General features: G+C 51.4%; 1 protein-coding gene and 1 long non-coding RNA gene across 3 annotated transcripts; both read right to left on the reverse strand.

Annotated features, from left to right (window-relative positions):
- Nucleotides 1-1,837: 1,837 nt before the first annotated feature.
- Nucleotides 1,838-7,691, reverse strand: LOC109500902. 2 transcript variants are annotated; one of them, XR_006599752.1, is made up of 4 exons: nucleotides 7,259-7,691; nucleotides 5,436-5,530; nucleotides 2,380-2,529; nucleotides 1,838-2,074 (listed from the first exon to the last, which is right to left on the reverse strand). It is a non-coding gene; the product is annotated as an uncharacterized LOC109500902 (long non-coding RNA). The 2 variants fall into 2 exon arrangements; XR_002158756.3 differs by having other exon boundaries at nucleotides 1,838-2,529; nucleotides 7,259-7,690.
- Nucleotides 7,692-9,618: 1,927 nt separating this feature from the next.
- On the reverse strand, nucleotides 9,619-18,633 carry CCDC177 (coiled-coil domain containing 177). The gene is made up of 2 exons (XM_023255791.2): nucleotides 18,305-18,633; nucleotides 9,619-17,346 (listed from the first exon to the last, which is right to left on the reverse strand). Exon 2 carries the CDS (start codon nucleotides 17,316-17,318, stop codon nucleotides 15,216-15,218), a length of 2,103 nt encoding a protein of 700 aa, XP_023111559.1. The 5' UTR covers nucleotides 17,319-17,346; nucleotides 18,305-18,633; the 3' UTR covers nucleotides 9,619-15,215.
- Between the last annotated feature and the right edge of the window lie 220 nt (nucleotides 18,634-18,853).

The raw sequence follows: 18,853 nt of genomic DNA on the forward strand, positions 1-18,853 counted from the left end.
TTTTATATTATTTTTGCTTCCCTTCCCTTAGGTTCATCTGTTTTGTCTCTTAAAGTCCTCATATGAGTGAAGCATAGGATTTTTGTCTTTCTGTGACTAATTTCACTTAGCATAAACCCCTCCAGTTCCATCCACGTGGTTGCAGATGGCAAGGTTTCATTCTTTTTGATTTCTGAGTAGTACTCCATGGTATAGATATACCATATCTTCTTTATCCAGTCATCCATCGATGGACATTTGGGCTCTTTCTGTACTTTGGCTATTGCCGATAGTGCTGCTATAAACATGGGGGTGCATGTGTCCCTTCGAAACAGCACCCCTGTATCCCGTGGATAAATGCCTAGTAGTGCACTTGCTGGGTCGTCGGGTAGTTCTATTTTTAGTTTTTTGAGGAACCTCCACACTGTTTTCCAGCATGGCCGCACCAGCTTGCATTCCCAGCCTTCTGTGTCTTCTTATTCCCTGGGATGTAGAGGTAGTGCTGGTGAGTTAACTTTGATCATGCAAGTGATGAAAACATCCTAGAAGATGGCAAGGTAAGATAGAAGGCAGCTAGGCCCTGGAAAACCTGTGCCACGGGACCATCTACCCAGCCTGGACCACCTGGCTGCCTAGGCATTATTACATAAGAGAAAGAAAATAAGCCTCTTCTCAGCCTTGTGCTCCTCTCTAAGACCTTGGCTTAGATGTCACTTCCCTAGGAAGCTGTCTGTGGAAGCTTCCCCAGGAAGCTGGTCTCCCTGGACCAGCACTTCCTGTGAGCTTTCACCCATGCTCTCACTGGAGCCCACATCCAAGAATCCTATGAAAACTTGTTGACTTGCCTGCAACACACACACCCCACCCGGTCCAGCCTAGGAGCGCTTTGAAGCAGGGACCACAATCTTACCTGCTCCTTTTTTGCAGGATCTAAAATACAGTAGGCGCTTGGTAAATGTTGACTAGATCAACAGTGGTGTCATACACTTTCATTCTGCCCTGGTTCTCACCTACGGGAATTTTAAGCTCGTCTTCATGCTTCATCCCAACCCAAACTGAAGAACAATCCCCATTCTCTCCATCTTCAAACACAAGTAGTACTTTCTTCCTTGTCCAGTGAGCCAAGCCAGGCCCCAGGAAGAAGTACTTCCCAAAGTGCAGCCCAGTGCTAGATCCCAGTCCGTGGCCCCTGTCGTCAGGTGACCTTCACCCAAACATGAGATGTGGTGGTGTTTTGGGTAGGTCTGCGAGGTATAGCAGGAGTTACCCTTCCTAGATTACCTTTACTTTGAAAACCTGGGCAAAAGGGGTAGGGGGTTGTAGAAATCTACACATCGAATTTAATTGGAAAAGTGTGCAAATTCTTTTATAATTTATTTTCAATTTCCATACAGTTATGGTGGTCTGTTTACAAGTCTGGTGGGGGTGGGGCAGCCCTGGTGGATTTCTCTGGTCACTGTGTAGACGGAAGCATGCACTGTCCAACAGACGAAGGCTTCGGCAGCTGCTCTGAAAGCTGGGGTTGTGGCCTCCAGCCAGCCTTTCCTTGAAGACACTTCCCAAGAGCATTGGCCTTGGCAGGACTTAGAAGCTGCTGCTTTTATTAGTGCTTTCTTTTCTTCCTTTCTTCCTCCCTCCCTCCCTTCCTTTCTCTCTCTCTTTCTTTCTCTTTCTTTCCTTCCTTCCTTCCTTCCTTCCTTCCTTCCTTCCTTCCTTCCTTCCTTCCTTCTGCCTTCCTTCCTTTCTCTCTCCCTCCCTCCCTCCATCCCTCTCTCTTTCTTCCTTCCTCCCTCCCTCCCTTCCTTTCTCTCCCTTCCTTCCTTTCTTTCTTTCTTCCTCCCTCCCTCTCTCCCTCTTTCTTCCTTCCTCCCTCTCTCCCTTCCTCTCTCTTCCTTCCTCTCTCTTTCTTTCTCCCTCTCTCTCCCCTTCCTCTTTCTTTCTTTCTTTCTTCCTCTCTTTTTGTCTCATTCAGACAAAATAGGATGTCTGAATATCTGTTCCCCTCCCCTTCCTTCCTTCCTTCCTTCCTTCCTTCCTTCCTTCCTTCCCAGAGCAGAGGAATGTATCCTTGAGCCAAAGAGGAGTAAGAATGGTACTGTTGAGAAGAAAGAGAGAGGCTCGGAGTGGGGCAACAGACCCCACATTTGTCTCAGGCATGTCCCCTACTGTGACAAGGAGATTATAGTGGTTTACTGTCCCTAGTGTTTGAGCCAGAATCCCACACATTTGCGGAGGGCTGTAAAGGGCTGAGCTCCCTGAGGGGCTATGCTTTCATTTCCTCCCTAGCGGAGCTTGGAGTGAGGTGGGTGGGAGGGGAGGCCACCTTCAAATAAGCCATCAATCAGGGGAGTCCTCTGGCATCATTAATCCCCTGGGCACACCCTCAAGGTTTCACAGTACCTGGCGTAAGGTCACCATTCCAAAGTTCATGTTCACCTTACTGAAAGGTGTTCAGGCGTCTTATCACATTATCAGGCTGAGTCTTATCACCCATATCTGATGGTCCTAGAAAAACACTCCCACTTCTTCTACTCCTGTTTTGGGAAGGATCTGAATGGGAATTAAAGAAAGACAACAAAATAGGATGTCTGAATTTCTTTCTTTGGTCTAGTACAAGTCTGGTTTTGCAGCTCTGAAAGTCCTAATCATCCTCTATGTTAAAAACTTCAGAAATTTTGAGGCACCTGGGTGTCTGACTCTTGATTTTGGCTCAGGTCATGATCTCATGGTTCTTGAGTTAGAGCCCACATCAGGCTCTGCACTGACAGCATTGAGCCTGCTTGGGATTCTCTCTCTTCCTCTCTCTGTCCCTCCCCCACTCACGCTCTTTCTCTTTATCAAAATAAGTAAATAAAATTTTTTTAAAAACTTCAGAAACTTTATCTCCCAGTGTTTGGCTACAGCGTCTTCTATAAGGTATAAGAATTCAGCAGAGCTGGCTTCATGGGGGAACAACTCATGGGGTCACACAGGGCCCTGAGCTTAGAAAGGCCCATGTATGGTTCCATGTTCTGCTTTGGCCGTCTTGAAATTGTTAATAATTTTTAATTTTTTTTCATGTTTATTTTTTGCTTCTGAGAGACAGAGCACAAGCAGGAGAGGGGCAGAGAGAGAGGAAACACAAAATCTGAAACAGGCTCCAGGCTCTGAGCTGTCAGCACAGAGCCCAACGTGGGGCTTGAACCCGCAAACTGTGAGATCATGACCTGAACTGAAGTCTGACACTCAACCGACTGAGCCACCGGGTGCCCCTAAATTGTTAATAATTTGTAAATGAGAGGCCATGCATTTTCACTTTTCACTGGGCACGGCAAGTTACTAGCTCCTCCGGGTAATTTAGGAGGTGCAAGTAATGCATTTTGACATTGAGCAGCTGCAGCCATGAACTACCCGGGAGCCAGAGCTGACATGCCTTGGGCACTCCCTTGTCAACTCCCTCTTTGTGTGGAGAGTAAGTGACCACTGGAAGCCACACAAAGGAAAGGTCCACTCCCCTGCCCTGCAGCAAGAACTGGTGTTAGCAGCAGAGCAGGTGGGCCTTCACAAGAGTAGAGGGGAATTGAGAAGGGGGGGAGCCCTGATCCTATCTGAAAATCCCAGGAGAAAGGGGAGAGAGGGCTCGGGGTTCCCCGAGTTTGGGTTTGACTGACGCCCTCACTGATGGCAAATGGTCCGATTTCAATACCTCCGACACGAGTATGTCCTTCTGATCTCAAGTCGCAGTTGGAAGCCTTTGGTACCCCGTGTTTTGAAGCTAAACCTTTGAGCCTCCACACCACTGTAAAGGCTCTGCTTAAACAGGTGGGGGAGGCTGGGGCAGGGCACAGTACACACCGGCAGGGGAAGCACCTGGCTCCTCGCCAAAGGCTGCCAAGAGGTCTGGAGGTCCTGCCCCTGGTTTAGCCATAGAGAGGCCAAAATTGACGGGCAGAGTTGCAAAGGAGAACTGATGCCATCTGGTTTCGTTTCTGTCTTCACCCCCAGTTCCAACTCACAGATACACCCCTGCCTTGCTCGTTTGGCTTTCTCATTTGTTTATAATTTTTCCTGATGCCCCGATCCCCCCAACTGCCAACAGTAAGATGTCTTCTAGAAAGCTGCTCTGTGGATGCTGGGCCTCAAGGAGCCATCATCCCTGCCATGCCCAGCATCCTGCCCTCAGGTCAATGTTGTCATTAAATATTTGAGAGGGGAAGCTGAGATCCTGGTCCTTAGGCTCTGGCCACCATGCCATCAGCTGGAAATGGGGACGAAATGGGCCGGCTGGGGAGGCGACCTCTGTGAGACACGTCATTTGGAGAACATTGGAGATTTATAAAGAATTTGTCCAAAAAAAAAAAAAAAAAAAAAAAAAAAAGGAGGGAGGGAGGGAGGCAAGCCATAAGAGACTCTTGAGGACTGAGAACAAACTAAGGGTAGATGGGGGGGGGGGGGGGGAAGAGGGGAAAGTGGGTGATAGGCAGGGAGGAGGGCACTTGTTGGGATGAGCACTGAGTGTCGTATGGAAACCAATTTAACAATAAATTATATTAAAAACAAAAGAATTTGTCCAATCACAAAGCAGTGGCAGCCCATTTAAAAAACCAGGTCCTTCTCTGCTGGATTCTCAGGATTTCTCTCCTCTTGTTCACCTGTAACAGGAAGAGAGGAAGTCCACGCTGTCCTGGACTAAAGTCAAGGTTTGTGAATGATCACTGCTAGGCATCTGGAGACATTTGCTCACCGCTTCCCCAGACCCCTTTCCCAGAGTTTGGGACATTAAGCCCCAGACTGCTCAGGCTGACTTTGGGCATCCCCGGCTGCCCTGTGCTGTCTCTGTGCCGTCTCCCCCACAGCGATCTCCCCCCACGGCCCTTCTCTGGCTAACTCTGAGCCGGCAACCTGCTTATGGCCCTGCGTTGTCATGGAGAAGGTTTTAGAAACATATTGTTGGATTGCGGGGTGCATTTCTGCCACCTGGAAACAAGTGGGTTTGTAGAAAAGCCACGGTGGAGGGAGGGAAAGGGCTCTTGGAGGGCAGAGCCGGTGCCAGCATAGCGGGCTGTGGCGGAGGGATGGGAGCCCGCATTGCTGTTTGGTATTCTGGACAGGCAGCGGCATGCTGATCAGCTTGCTTCGACAGGACTCCTGGGAGCGTGCATCAGACAGAAGGCCACCGACTCTGCAGAAAACTTTGCAGATTCTAAGGGAATGAACTGCCTGTGCTGCCCAGTCTGTGGTGAGGGGGGCCACCTGAGCTCCCATTTAGATACGCCGATGTAAATTTATGCTTCCTGCAGGCACAGTGCCCTTTGCCTGTGCACACCAGCAGGCTGCCCTTGACCGTCTGGGACAGCTCCTTAAGGGACATCTATTCTTGCATGAGACCCAGACACCCCAACCATCTGGGCATCTTCCTCCCGCCCCACGCCCAGTTCCTGAGGGGCTTCGGACAGCCCATTTAGGCCACCAGTCACCTTGCTGTTTGCCGCTTTATAGGTCAAAAAACAGTTGAATTATCAACAATTTTGTATCGTTCAGCCAAACTGGAAGCTGCAGGGCAATCTGGCACCTGTCATCAGGATGAGACAATAAGAACAGTAAGGAAAGTCAGTAGCAGCTTTCTCTTGCCCGACAAATATAATCGGTTACTTTCTAAATCATCCTAAACCCTAGCACTTCGGGTACATCTCAGGACTTCACCTGCCAAACGATGTACCTGCTACCCGACATGTGCACAGAGTTCCCAAGTATACTTTCCCTTCAAGGCTTGCTTTTGAGCTTGGTATACTTTTTCTTCTGCTACTTGAGGTAGGAACTAGATCAGTTGTGGTGCCCACACAGAGAAGACACATCTCAAAAGTACTTTCTAACAGATTCCCAAGATTTGTTAACTGGTGTACTCACTGGCAGAAGAAACTATACAATGTTTTCATTCCTTGTACATTCTTTTTTGCTAGAAGTTTTGGCAACTTGTGGAAAATCCCGTAGAGTCAGCTTGCCTACCCTCATCTATGTAGACCTGACGTCTGTGGACTATGAACACGTTTTGAGTCGGGACCCCAATAGTAAACGATCAGTTTCTAAAGCTCCTGCTCTCTCCTTTCTCCTCCTGGGTCTCGTTTCGGCTGTTTTAAGATGGTCCCAGTGAGAGGCCTCTATTCCCTTCGCTGAAACATTGACTTATTTAGCCATGCCCAGACTCACAAGATATATATCCTGCCTGAATTGTTCTGCCTACAGCTTCATTTTAGGGTTCTCTGGCCTCTGCTCCCTTCTTTTTATTCTTGTCTTTTATATCTAGGCTCTCACTGCCTTTTCTCCTTTCTTGAACGTAGCGATGCTTTTACTTAATAATCCTTCGTAAATCAGCCTGTTCTCTTCCCAAAGCAGCTCACTTCTCTCCCTCCCTGTCATTTGTTTCCATTTCTTCTAGGGGCTGCCGGGAACGGGGGCCCACACAGAATTCTCGACTCACCTATGGCAACAGAGGCAGGCTATGGAAACTAAGGCCAGAGCTTTTGGCTGGGGCCGTACCAAATAATTAAACTGCTTTACTCCTAATATACTTCTGTTGTGAATCTCAAGACGCAGGAAGGGCTGGTCTGGCGGATGATATGGGTGTATCAGGCGAGGTTAAGCCCAACCTACTGGATTCCCCTTTGCAAAGAAGCAGGTGAACCACCAGACTTTCTGACTCAATCCCCTGGCTTCACAAGATAGTGAAAACAAGCACTTGTCTATGCATGAAGGAGTAGCCAGTTATAACTGGGAATTCTAAGCGTAGGCAATACCTGGAAAATAAAACTTGCAGCTGGCAGGCCAGAGATGGAAAGAGCAAAGGAGAGATTTTTGTTAAACTGCTCTAGCGGGTAGCTTCCCCCCCCCCCCCCCCCCCCCCCGCTGCTTTCATAAAACCACATACTTAGGGTTAGTTGGGAAGCCAAGTCCTTGACACCTGCAACCGTCCCAATAAGATCAGAATGAGTGGAGTGTGGGAACCCCCAGGATAATGTCTGGCCAGGGGAGGGCACTTACTCATATCATTCAAATGGAGAGAGGGATGGGAGGTGTCTAATTTCCCTTTGAGTTCTGAAAGATGATCTGGTGGCCTAGGAAGAGGCAGCCTAGCCCCAAATGATGCACGTTTGTCAGGAAGGAAAGAGTTGCCAAGAAACAAGAAGTTAAGTTGGGAGGGAGAATTTACCAATGGGAGTTAATCACACACGTAAAATGAACTTCATTTAGGCTTGCCTTGCAGAGCAGTGGTTTCCTAACTTTAAAGAGCAGCACAAATTACCTGGGTTTCTGGCAAAAAAGCAGACTCTGAATCAGAAGTTCTGGGATGGAGCCTGAGTTCTGCATTTCTAAGCAACTCCTAGGTGATGCCAATGCTGATGTCTGTGGACCACAGGAAGTAGCAAGGTTCTAGAGTATCGCAACCCAATAGAACTTTCTGTGATGATGGCCATGTTCTAGATCTATGCTGTCCAATTGGGTGGCCACTGAACATTTGAAAGGTGGCTGGTGTGACGGAAGAGCTTGAATGTTTAGTTTCCTTTAAATTTGACTAATTTAAATTGAAACAGGCTTATGTGGTTAGTGATTCCTGAAAGCACAGGTCTCGAGCAGTGCCCTCATGCTTAGGGGCACATTGGAATCACCTGCAAGGCTCGTTAAATCACAGATTGCCAGGTCCCACCCCTAGCATAGCTGATGCTGATCCTGCTGGCCTGTGACCACCCTTGGAGAACTTCTGTTCTAGAACAGGCACCAACCCAGCTGTGGTAGCTTTAGGATCTGTATAAGAACCTCATCTTTTCTCCAGGCGGTGAGCCTCAGTCTCACCCTCAGTCTCAGCACGACCCACCAAGTCCGGATGACGTCTGAGTTTTCTCCCTGCAGGCCTTACATCTGGGCAAAGTGGGTGGTGATTCAAATGGCTGGCATTGGAAGGCTCCAGGAGGGCACCACCTTTTTTGATGTGTATTTATTTTATTTTTGAGAGGCAGGGAGAAGGGCTAGGGAGAGAGAGAGGAAGAGAGAGAATCCCAAGCAGCCTCCTCCCCCAGGAGGGTCCCCTTTAAAAAATATCTTTTCCGGGGGCATATGGGTGGCTCAGTTAAGCATCTGACTCTTCATTTCAGTTCAGGTGTTTGTGAGTTCAAGCCCCGCGTCGGACTCTGTGCTGACAGCTCAGAGCCTGGAACCTGTTTCAGATGCTGTGTCTCCCTCTCTCATTGCTCCTCCCCTGCTCATGCTCTCTCTCTCTCTCAAAAATAAATAAGCATTTAAAAAGTTTTTTAAACATATCTTTTCCTGGGCACCTGGGTGGCTCAGTCAGTTAAGCATCCGACTCTTGATTTTGGCTCAGGTCATGATCTCACGATTTGTGAGTTTGAGTACCATGTCAAGCTCTGTGCTGCGAAAATAAATACATTTTAAAAATTAAAAAAAAAAAAAATCTTTCCCAGGCACCTGGGTGGCTCAGTCGGTTTAAGTGTCCAACTTCGGCTCAGGTCATGATCTCTTGGTTCGTGAGTTTGCACCCCATATCGGGCTGTCTGCTGTCAGCACAGAACCTGCTTTGGATCCTCTGTCTCCCTATCTCTCTGTCCCTCCCCCACTGGTTCTCTCTCTCTCAAAATAAATAAACTTTATTAAAAAAATAAATGAAATAAAAATATTAAAAAAAAATCTTTCCCACTGATTCCCAAGAAGTGACAGAACATACTGGTTAGGAGCATTTGCTATAAAGTCAGACACAGTCCAGGTCCGATTATGCCCAATACTAGCTGTGTGACCTTGGGCAAGTCACTGAAACTCGGTACCTCAGTTTTCTCATCTGTAAAACAGGGGAAATAATAGTACCTACCTCATAGAGACCTGGTGAGGACTAGGTGCTTAAAACAGTTGCACAGTGTAAGTGCTCGGTATGCTTTAGTTATCACTACCTGTAATCCCGGCATTTGCAAATTGTTCATGTCGGCTATGCATTTTGCTCACCCTGCAAGTACTTGTCAAACAAGCAGATGTTCCTGAGGCACGCTGTGCCTGCTCTACTATTTTTCTGAGGGCTCGGAAGGACTCTAAGGCCCACAGGGGTCTCCCTCTAGGGTGTCCAAGGGCAGAAGAAAGGTGACAAAGCAGGAGGGCACCCCAGTTCCTGATGCACGAGAGCCAGCAAGGGCCACTCAGTCAGTGCCCTGATATACGTCCAGGACAGGGACTCAACTTGTACAAGCCCAGTCCTGCAGCTGTCCTCCAGGTGGCTGTCTGCAGGGCCAGTGGGGCAGGGAAGGATAGCATTTTCTGGGCCTTCTTAGGAAAAACCATTTGTTGAGGATGATGCAATGCTAAGGCACCCAGCTCTTTCCTTCTGCTCCCACATCTGTTCCTACAATGAGCCCATCAGCACTTCCCCAGGCTGGGCTTGTCCCAGACCCTGTCTCTCATTCCCATGTGACCGTAGCAGAGACAGTGGCGTATCCCAGAATTTCTGCCAGTACCAGTGTGCCTCCCACAACCTCCTCCATGTGGTTCTGCTAAAGATACGACTGTAGAATTTGGCACCACGACAGGAACATCCTTTTCCCCCATTTTAAAACATTCTGTCATCTTAGCCATCATTTAGGAAGCCTTAAAATAAAATTTTGAGAATTACCATCAGATGTCAATTTTATTGCCAAACGTTTGGTAAACAAGGTAATCCCTCCCACCCCGACCCCAGGCTACAGCACATTATGGGGGAACAATTATCCCAGAGCCCCTTCCTTTGGATCGTTTGGGGGATTGCCGAACAGCAAGGGATACAGACAACTGCAAAGGGCTACCATCAAAGCCTGGCGTCCACCAGAACGACCTGGCTGACGTGCAGTCTACCTCATTCCTTCCTTCTCTACCCTCCCAAGTTCAGAATAACAATATCCACGAATTGAGTGCTATTTCCCAGGGACTGTGCTGCTTTCCAAGCATCAACTCATTTAACAACTGCCTACCATGTGGGATCTATTGTCCTCCTTTTATAGATAACAAGAGGGGCCCATGGAGTAGTAGGTAACAGCTGGAAAAAGTCAAGATACTTGCTTCTTTGCCAAACTCTTTGCCTTGAAGGTATGGTAGCCACATCTGTAGGAGTGTGTGTGTGTGTGTGTGTGTGTATGTGTGTGTGTGTGTGTGCATACACACACTCAAACCCAGAAGCAGATATGGACCTACTGTCTTTCTGACAGTCTTGTGAAGTGTGCAAATGTCTGACACAAAAACATGCCATCAATACTGTGCTAGTGGAGAGGAAGAAAGGCATGAACACTTCAAAATGGCAGGTTAATTTAAAAATCACTTCACACTATTGTTTGTGCTCATGTGGGACGTGACAGTATTTGATGAGTCAGGAAGTAACAAGGATCACTACTGTTCCTCAAAAGGAAACCACCCTCCCCTTCTATACCCTAACATGTGATACTAACTCCACTCCACCCTCTGTCCCAGCCCTGACTTAGGGGAAGCCAAAGCACCAGGGCCCAGTATGAAGGGGCATGTGAAGGGATGTATGGGGCTGGGAGGAGGTGCGTATACACAGAGCACCAGAGCTCCATGGAACAGAGTACATAGGTGAGCAGGCCTGGTGCTCTTCCACAGAGTCATGTAATTAAAGCACGTGATGGGTCGTAATCCTGCAGGTGCCGCACCAGACACCCGAAGCCAAATGCACCACATATAAGACCTCAACAACATTTCTAGAACTGAGAGTTATCCGCTGGGTCCCTGAAAGCCGCGTTCCAGGTTCTGTCAAGAAATGCCAGGTTTCTTTATGCTCACCTGCCAAATGTTTCCCTGGGACGTGCAGAGCGGAGCTGCCGTTCAGGTCCACGTAGCAACCTGTGGGGAACCTCAATCACCCGGAAGTCTTAAGAAATAGGATATTCGCTTCACTAAGCTTTCTCATCAATTTAGTATTGATCAGAAATCTTGTTGGAACATTGAAACTGGAAGCGCTTCTGAAAGGTTGAGTTTCTTGTCTTTGCGCAGTTGAACGATGAAGCTGGTACCCTGTTTTAGTGATCTGGGACTCTGCATAGCCTGAGGCTCATTCTCTAGGTTGACAATAATGACCATTTTTTCAACGGTCATTATTTATTCTGCCTCTGTTAACATCACGACAAATAACACCCTTGAAGGTATAGTCTCTTTACTGGAATTTAAAGCTGATTAAGTACATGACCTTATGCATTTGACCTGATTAATCAAGGCTCCTGATTAATCAAGGGAAAGAGAACAACAGTGACTGAATGATGATTGGTTGGCAGATGGTGTCTCCCTAGGAAACTGGAAGGCTTGAAGTTAGTGCTTCAAGGCAAGACCTGCCTGTGGATGGATATCAGGGTGGGAAGGAAGGTAAGCCCAATGGGTAAATATAGATGTCTGCTCAGGACAATGAAGCAAAAATGGTCCCCAAGGTCAATGACCAGACTTTGTCTTCCCAGTATCAAAAGAAGTGCCTGACACAGCAGATGTTCGATACAAATTCATCAAAAGTATGGAGGCCTGCCCACCCGATCTATTCTTCATAGATTTCCTTAGAACCGTGAAGTGTTGATTGATCTACCATCCACCCACTGTCTATCCCTCTCTCCATCTAGTCTTTATGTGCTTACTATACGTGAAGTGCTAAACTGTAAGCTATAGGGGATTTGACAGTAAACAATATACAGCCCCTGATACAAAGTCAGGCACCCCTTTGTTTCAATGGACTTTTTAAAGGAGAGGGAACGATAACTGGTGGACTTCATAGAGTGGCCTGAACATAAACCGCATTCTCATATGCCAGCCCTACTCCATACACTCTTCACCTTTGGCGAATCCTGGTTACTGCTCCCTTGAAGGTTCAGTCTGTGAGCTTCTGAAGGGAAACTTCCATCTTCCTGTCCAGATGTGAAGGCATTGGTCACTGCCTGAGCAGGACACTGGGCTAGCTTCACTGATGAGTCCATCCAAAACAGTTTCGTCTTGCTTGCTTCCTTGGTAATGGACCAAACCAAAGTTTCTTCCAACCCTTCTCATCCCTCCTTACTCCACTTCACGTTCTCTCTTTTCAGAGCCGGAGGACGCTCCGAGAGGGCAAATGTGAAGGTCTGAGGCCACTTCAGGCCTGCAATCTTCCAGATGGTAGGAAAACGTCCAGCATGGCACTCTGAGGCAAATTCCGGGCACTTGTTAGGATGTTTACATCAAGAGAAGTAAGGCTTTCTTCACCCACCAGCCCCACTGCCCCACACTCCTCCAATTTTCCCTTGCTGTATTTCAGAAAAAAAGACACTTCTCTCTGGTGTCACTTTAAAGAGAAGAATATAAATAAAGGGCCCAACAAAGGATTCTGGAAATCACTCCTCCTCAAAGGGCAACAGGACCACTTATTCTAAATACAGAGATGGATCTATATTCTACAGACAGAGTGGTCTGAAATTTGGAAGAACCATTCTTTACCATTACTAGGTTTGGCTTCTGTTTTTGATTTAATTTTATTTAGCTTTATGGATTTTTTTTTTAATCCAAAGGGTTTTTTTTCTCCTTTACACAGTGTTTTTCTCTAAGTGCAAACCTCTAATTTGGTGACATTCAGACCTGGGCCTTTGCATCACATGTGACACTATGAGCTGCAATGTGCTTTTTTTTTTTTTTTTTTTCTTGAAGGACTCTTTATTTTCTTAAAGTTCTTATTTAAATTCCAGTTAGCTGTAATGGGGCTTTTGAGACCATTCCTTTCTGCCCCAGATCGCAACAGTACATTGTACTCTCTGGGCACGGTACAGTCAGAGGATCCTTTCTGTTTATGGCAATTGCACCTGCACTTCTAAAGTCATAGAACTGAGAGACCGCTTTGACTCTGATTCATCTTCACAGTGCTGAGGAGGGCCAAAGACACGACTCCCTCTCCACAGGTGGGGAAACCAAGGCACAGAGAGATGATCTACCCAAAGTCACTCAGTAAGTCGGAAAACAAACTGAACAAAGGGCGAGGTAAGATCGCCTGTGTACCTTTCAGTGTCTCATCCACAAAACCAGACTGTGTCCTTCTCGAGTGAATGTACGTACTTGAGAAGAAAGGAGTTTTAGGTGGAACTTTCTATTAAGGTTGCAAAAGCTCTCTAGGAAATCAGGGGCCACAAGGTAAGAACCAGTAAGTATCCAGTTACCCCTTTAGTTAAATGCCCCTGACTCACAGACAATGCCAATTGTTATAGCTAGCTACTGATAACCTGGTTACCGACAAGAAAATTTGAGGGAAAAATCCACCCCTACCAGAAATAAACCTTGGCACAGCTCTCTTCCCGGTGTTACACCTGAAGTGTAACACACAAGTACTGCTCCCTTCTACACAATGCTTTTGTATCTGCTGGCATGCAGTTGGGGGTGGGGTGGGGTACAGACGGAGTGTGTGTATATGTGTGTGTGTAATATCAGACATTTTAGGGACAATTCTGCCCAGCAGAATATACATGAAATATGTCCAATATAGTAGTTCTCTACCCTGTTTCTTACTTTTGTTTGTTTTTGGTTTTTTGGTAACTTTTATTTCCTGGTCCAGATTTAATGAAAAAAGTAACGTTTTCTGTGATGAAGGCAAGAGTTAATGGGTAGATATGGCCGGCGGCTGATTTCGGCTTCACGGAAAGGAAGCACTCTAAGGGTTAAAGTAGCCTGAAGACAACTGGATGGGAATTTGTTAGACTTGCAAGTATTTTCTCCCAGAAGCTAAATGATCATCTGTCCTGACGCGCCCGGCCCCCTCCAACACCAGGAATCCATATTCCCAGAAACCAGCTAGGCCAACAGCAGCCCTCCTGCCTCCCTACTCCAGGTCAAGAAAGGCACAAAGAAGACCAACAAATAATACTGAGGCGGTGCTTTGGGTCTGGAAGACCTTGAGGTACCTGGAAAAGAGTACTGATGGCCCCATCTGGCCAATGGGAAAGGTGAGGCACGGAGAGACTGATTAAACACTTTAAGTCACAAGCGAGAGAGAACCAGGAACTTAAGGGGGGGGGGTGAGGGGGACATTCTCTTTTTCTTCTGTGGGGGAGGACGAGGGGGAAACATACCACCAACAATAGCAAACACAAACTCTCAACAGCAAAGCGGCAGGATCCCAGCCACCCCAGGAGATCACCCTCTGAGCAGCTGTGAGGATTCCTCCGCAGAGGAAATCCTAGCTCCAGACTCGCTGCGCCCACCCTCGGGGCTGCATCCAGGGCTGGAGATTGAGGCAGGATTGGCCTGGGCAGGCACATAAGGTAGCTCTGCTTCTTAAGGCATGGCTGCTGTCTTTCGAGGAATGGGCTCACATCCGCGTTGGGAGGTGGGCGTCAGACCGCTGCCTCCCCTGAAACTACCCTGCAAGAAAGCATCATTTGGTGGAACACTGCTGCCTAGGGAACTCATCTCCCCCGGGGCTGGGGGCTTCCACTAAAGCCAAAACAGCGTCACCAAGCCAACCGACAACACATTTCTTGTGTCCCTTGGAAGAATAAGAAGAGAGAGAGAGAGAGAGAGAGAGAGAGAGAGAGAGAGAGAGAGAGAAAAGAAGACACAAATGAATCATAAATTTGCAGATGATTGTCTAACTAGAAAGCCAAGGGGAATCAACCAAAAAACTACCAGAACTAAGATCAGAATTTGCTCAAGTGGCAGATTAAAAGTCAAGCATACAAAGAACCCATCGCTTTTGGGGTCACTTGGTGTGGCCTAACACGCTGGAAGAGCTGTGCTTTTCTGCGTGGCCTCCACGCTTTGTGCAACTTGCTAGATTTAAAAAGATGGAGGCGAGCCGAGGGGATGCCTCCTCCGCTGTCACCTCAGACACCAATGTGCGACAGGTGCCTGGGCTCACTGCTGCAGAAGGGGCGGTCACTCCCAGGGGGGCCCTCCCTGCAGGCCCGACCCAGCCTCTTTCTCCCCAACTCTTTTTCTATTCCAATCCCAAAGACACATAGGGAAGCTTGGCAAGGGTAGCTGCGGGAGCCACCAAGGGTGGATGTGGTCAAAGATTGTGCTCTGTCATTTCCAAGCAAAGTCCGTTTTTAAAAAGGCGGTGGGGCTGTCAGGTCTCCTGTCTGTCCTCTCAATGCCTCTCTGATCGGAAGCCTGGCGAGGCCACTGTGCTGAGCCCCGACGGGGGACTTCCACGGTCTGGTCATAAAGGCCAAGGGAGGCCGCCCAGGGCTGAGCGTGGCAGGCTGGCCAGCCAGGGGTGGCGGTCATTTGCGGTCCAGGTTGGCGTGCAGCTGGGCTTCCCGCACCATGCGGTCAAAGGAGCGCGTGTTGGTTTCCTCGCGCACCTTCTCCCGCACGTGGAAGGAGGCCCGGGCTGTGGAGCGGGCGCTCTCCAGCGCGCTCCTCCGCTCCCGAGACAGCTGCTCGCTGCGCTCCAGCTTGCGCCCGATGGCCTGCAGTAGCTCCCGCCGGCGGCAGTCTTCGTCCCTCTCCACCTTCTCCTTATTGGCGCGCTGGGCCCGCTCCTTTTCCAACCGACTCTGGCCCACACGCCGCGCCTTCTGCTGCACCGCTTCCTCGGCTGCCTGCGCCGCGTGTTGCAGCCGCCGCTCTCCGGCCCGGGCCAGCGCCTCCAGGTGCGCCTGGTGCTCGCGCTCTTTGCGCTCGGCCGCCTCCTTAGCCCGCCGGCCCTGCAGCTCCTCCCGCCGGGCCCGCTCCCGCAGCTCGCGGGCGCGCTGCTCCACCAGCTGCTCGTAGTTCTCCTGCGCGCGGCCCAAGCTGGCCTCCAGGGAGCTCCGCAGGCCCTCTCGCTCCGCGCGCTCCTGCCGGGCCCGGCCTTGCAGCAGCGCCTCGTGGCGCGCCCGCTCGGCCCGGCTCAGCTCCCGCTTCTCCCGCTGCAGCTGGCCCTCCTGCCGCTGCTTGGTGCGGGCCGCGCGCTGGGCGCGCTCCCGGCGGGCCTGTTCGGCCCGCTCGCGCCCTTCCTGCAGGCCCTCCTCCCGCTGCTTCAGGTTCTGTTCCTGCTGCAGCTTGCGCAGCCTATCCTCCCGGGCCGCGCGCTCCGCCCGCTCCCGCCGCAGCAGGCCCTGGCGCTCCGCCAGCTCCCGCCGCCGCTCCTCGCTGCGCTCGCACTGCCGCTGCCGTCGTCGCGCCGCCTCGAGCTCCTCGCGCCCCCGGCGGCCGCGCCGCTCCTCCACCTGCGCGGCCCAGGCCCGGCGGCCCTGCTCCAGCGCGCGCTGCTTCTCCCGCTCCTCGCGTTCCCGCCGCTGCTCGGCGCGCACGCGCTGTTGCTCCCATTGGCCGTGGGCCGCGGCGCGCTGCTCCAGCAGCAGGCGCTCCTCCTGGTGGCGCGCCAGCATCAGCGCCGCGATCTTGCGGTCGCGCTCCGGCACTCCCCGCAGGCCCCGCTCGGCGCGCACTTGACGCACTATGCGCTCCACGTGCTGAGCCGTCTGCGGCGAGTGGCTCAGGTCTCCCAGGCTGAAGCTGCGGCCGGTGAGCGGCACCAGGGCCAGGGCAGATGGGCGGCCCAGAGGGTTGGGGGCGGAGGACGCGGAGCCCGCTGGGCAGCTGTTCCTGGCCGAGGCCCGCGGAGGCCAGCGCAGCTCCCGCAGGCTCTCCCCGCTGTAGGACGACGACGACGCGCCGGACTCGGAGCTGAGGGCGCCCTCGCGACGGCGGGACAGCGAGTCTAGCGAGTGGCTCTTCCTACCTGCCCGCGAACCCGCGGGCGGAGGTTGCGTCCGAGCAGGGGACGGGCTGGAGGAGGCTTTGCGGGCGGCACGCGGCGCGGGCGAGGCCGGGAGGCTGGCGCTGCTGCAGCTGCTGCTGCTGCCGCCCGCGCTGGCGCCCGAGGCGGCGGCGGCCGCCTGGCCCAGTGGCGTGAAGAGGCGCCGTTTCTCCTCGCGCACGATGCGCTCGCGCTCGGCCCGGCACTGCTGCAGCTTGGCGCGTCGCTCCGCTTCGTAGGCCTCGTACAGGCCGGTGGCCACTCTCATGGAGCGGCCCGGGGCCTCGCGCACCAGGTCGGCCAGGGCCCTTGGCAGCAGCTCCACTGGCTTGACGGCGCAGCGAGCGCAGGCCTCCAGCGAGCGAGGGCTGGTCAGCACGTAGCGGCTGCCCTCGGCCTCCGGACAGTCGAAGTTGAAGAGGTCGAGATGCAGCAGTGGAGACTGCTCCCGCCGCCCGCCTTCTTCCGCTACGCTCGGGACTTCAGCCTTGCGGGGCGCCGCCGCGGAGGCCGAGGCCGAGGAGGCGGCGGGCTGCTGGGCGCCCTGGGCGTCAGGGGGCACGGACGCGGCGGCGCCGTCCCCTCCCGAACCTTCAGGCTCGGCTCCCTCCTTCTCCTCTTCCGGCACAGGGTCCACCATGGCTGAGCCCTGTCCTTTTGTGGAGTCTCTGCGGATGACAAGGTAGGGACACCGAGGAATACATGAGAGCGGTTCCGTCTGCCCCATTCATATACACCCCCTCCCAACTTAATCCGCTTTGGGATTAGGCTCAGAGGCCCCGGGGAACGTAAATCATAATACCGCTGTCCTGAAAACCCAGGCGGGGGGTGGGAGGGGGCGGGTACTGGTGCAAGGAGAAAAGCCTCAACCTCCGTCAGCCCCGGTGTGCAGGGCAGGGTCCTGGGGCCCGGCTCCCCAGGACATCTGGCCCGCTGGATGCATCTCCTTCCTGCTGCAAGTTAAAATGAAAAGATCGCGGTGCAGGCAGTGGCCGGCCAGGGAGGCAGTGGAGGATTCCCGGGAGGATTAGTGTATTTGTTTGTAGCTTAGGCGGGGACCGGGGACGCAGCTTTGCAGGAACAAAAAAAAAAAAAAAAAAAAAAAAAAGAGGCCTGTTCATCCTCAGAGCTCATTGCTGCGAGGACCCCATTTGCCTAGGGAAGAAGTTTATTTGGGATTAGGCCCAGAAGCCCTGTGATTTGTATGATAAATTTACATGAGATATACCATACGATTTCCCCCTGCCAAAGGAGACCCGGGTCCGGAGCTGATGGAAGGGCAAAGCGAAATGCCTCAATTACAAAAGGCCTCCCCGGGAGGGGTGTTCGATCCTGGCTCTGCCTTTTGGGCAGGGCTTGCTAGGAGCTGTGCCCGCCCCCACCCCCACCCCTCGCGGGTGTTTGCTGGGGATGGGGAAGGCGCCTGGGTCCTTTCAAATGCACCCGATACCCTCCAAGTCTGAATGTGCTAAAGGCACCAATCCACCCCAGTCTAGGCTCGGACACCTGCCCCTGGATATCCTCCGGGTCCCCCTACCGTATCTCAGTGAGGTGGGCTCCGGGGACTCTGCCTGCCCAGCCACGCCAGTGCCCGCTGCTCCCGGGTCTCCCGGCCGGTTCACTCACCACACGTTCCGGGCTCCGGCCCCGCGCGGAGGGCTTTTGTTCGCAGCTCGCCGCTCTCCCCTGCGCGTCTTCAATCCCCGCGCCGGCGGGGTCGGGTTACTAACGGCTGCAGCCGCGGTAGGAGCCCCAGCTGCCACCGCAGCCACCGCCAGCGTCTCTCCATGGGGCCCGCACACATCCCAGACGCTACCTACACGCGGGAGGGGGAGTGCGACAAGGCCTCCCTAAAATAACGCAGCGCTGCTCCCTTCCCTCACGCTGATTCTTTTAAAAAAGGAAGCCGGGTTCCATCGCTGCTGCATCCCTCGCTGCCTCTCCAACGGGGAAGGTACCGCAGGTCTGGCGACGCCCTCAGCGCCTCCTGGTGGACATTCAATATTGGTTTGTTTGCTTAGAGGACGAAGAGAAATTATATATACATATGAAATATGTTTTTATATATGAAATATAAATATATACATATGTAAAATATATGAAATATATTTTCTATATGAAATATAAATATATATGTATATTTGGTAGAGATGGATGTATATACATATACATATA

This window comes from Felis catus, chromosome B3 (genome assembly GCF_018350175.1).
Source record: "Felis catus isolate Fca126 chromosome B3, F.catus_Fca126_mat1.0, whole genome shotgun sequence".
Lineage (NCBI taxonomy): Eukaryota > Metazoa > Chordata > Mammalia > Carnivora > Felidae > Felis > Felis catus.

Excerpts from the sequence above, each read along its gene's own strand:
- CCDC177 (XM_023255791.2), bottom strand. The coding sequence starts at position 17,318 with ATGGTGGACCCTGTGCCGGAAGAGGAGAAGGAGGGAGCCGAGCCTGAA.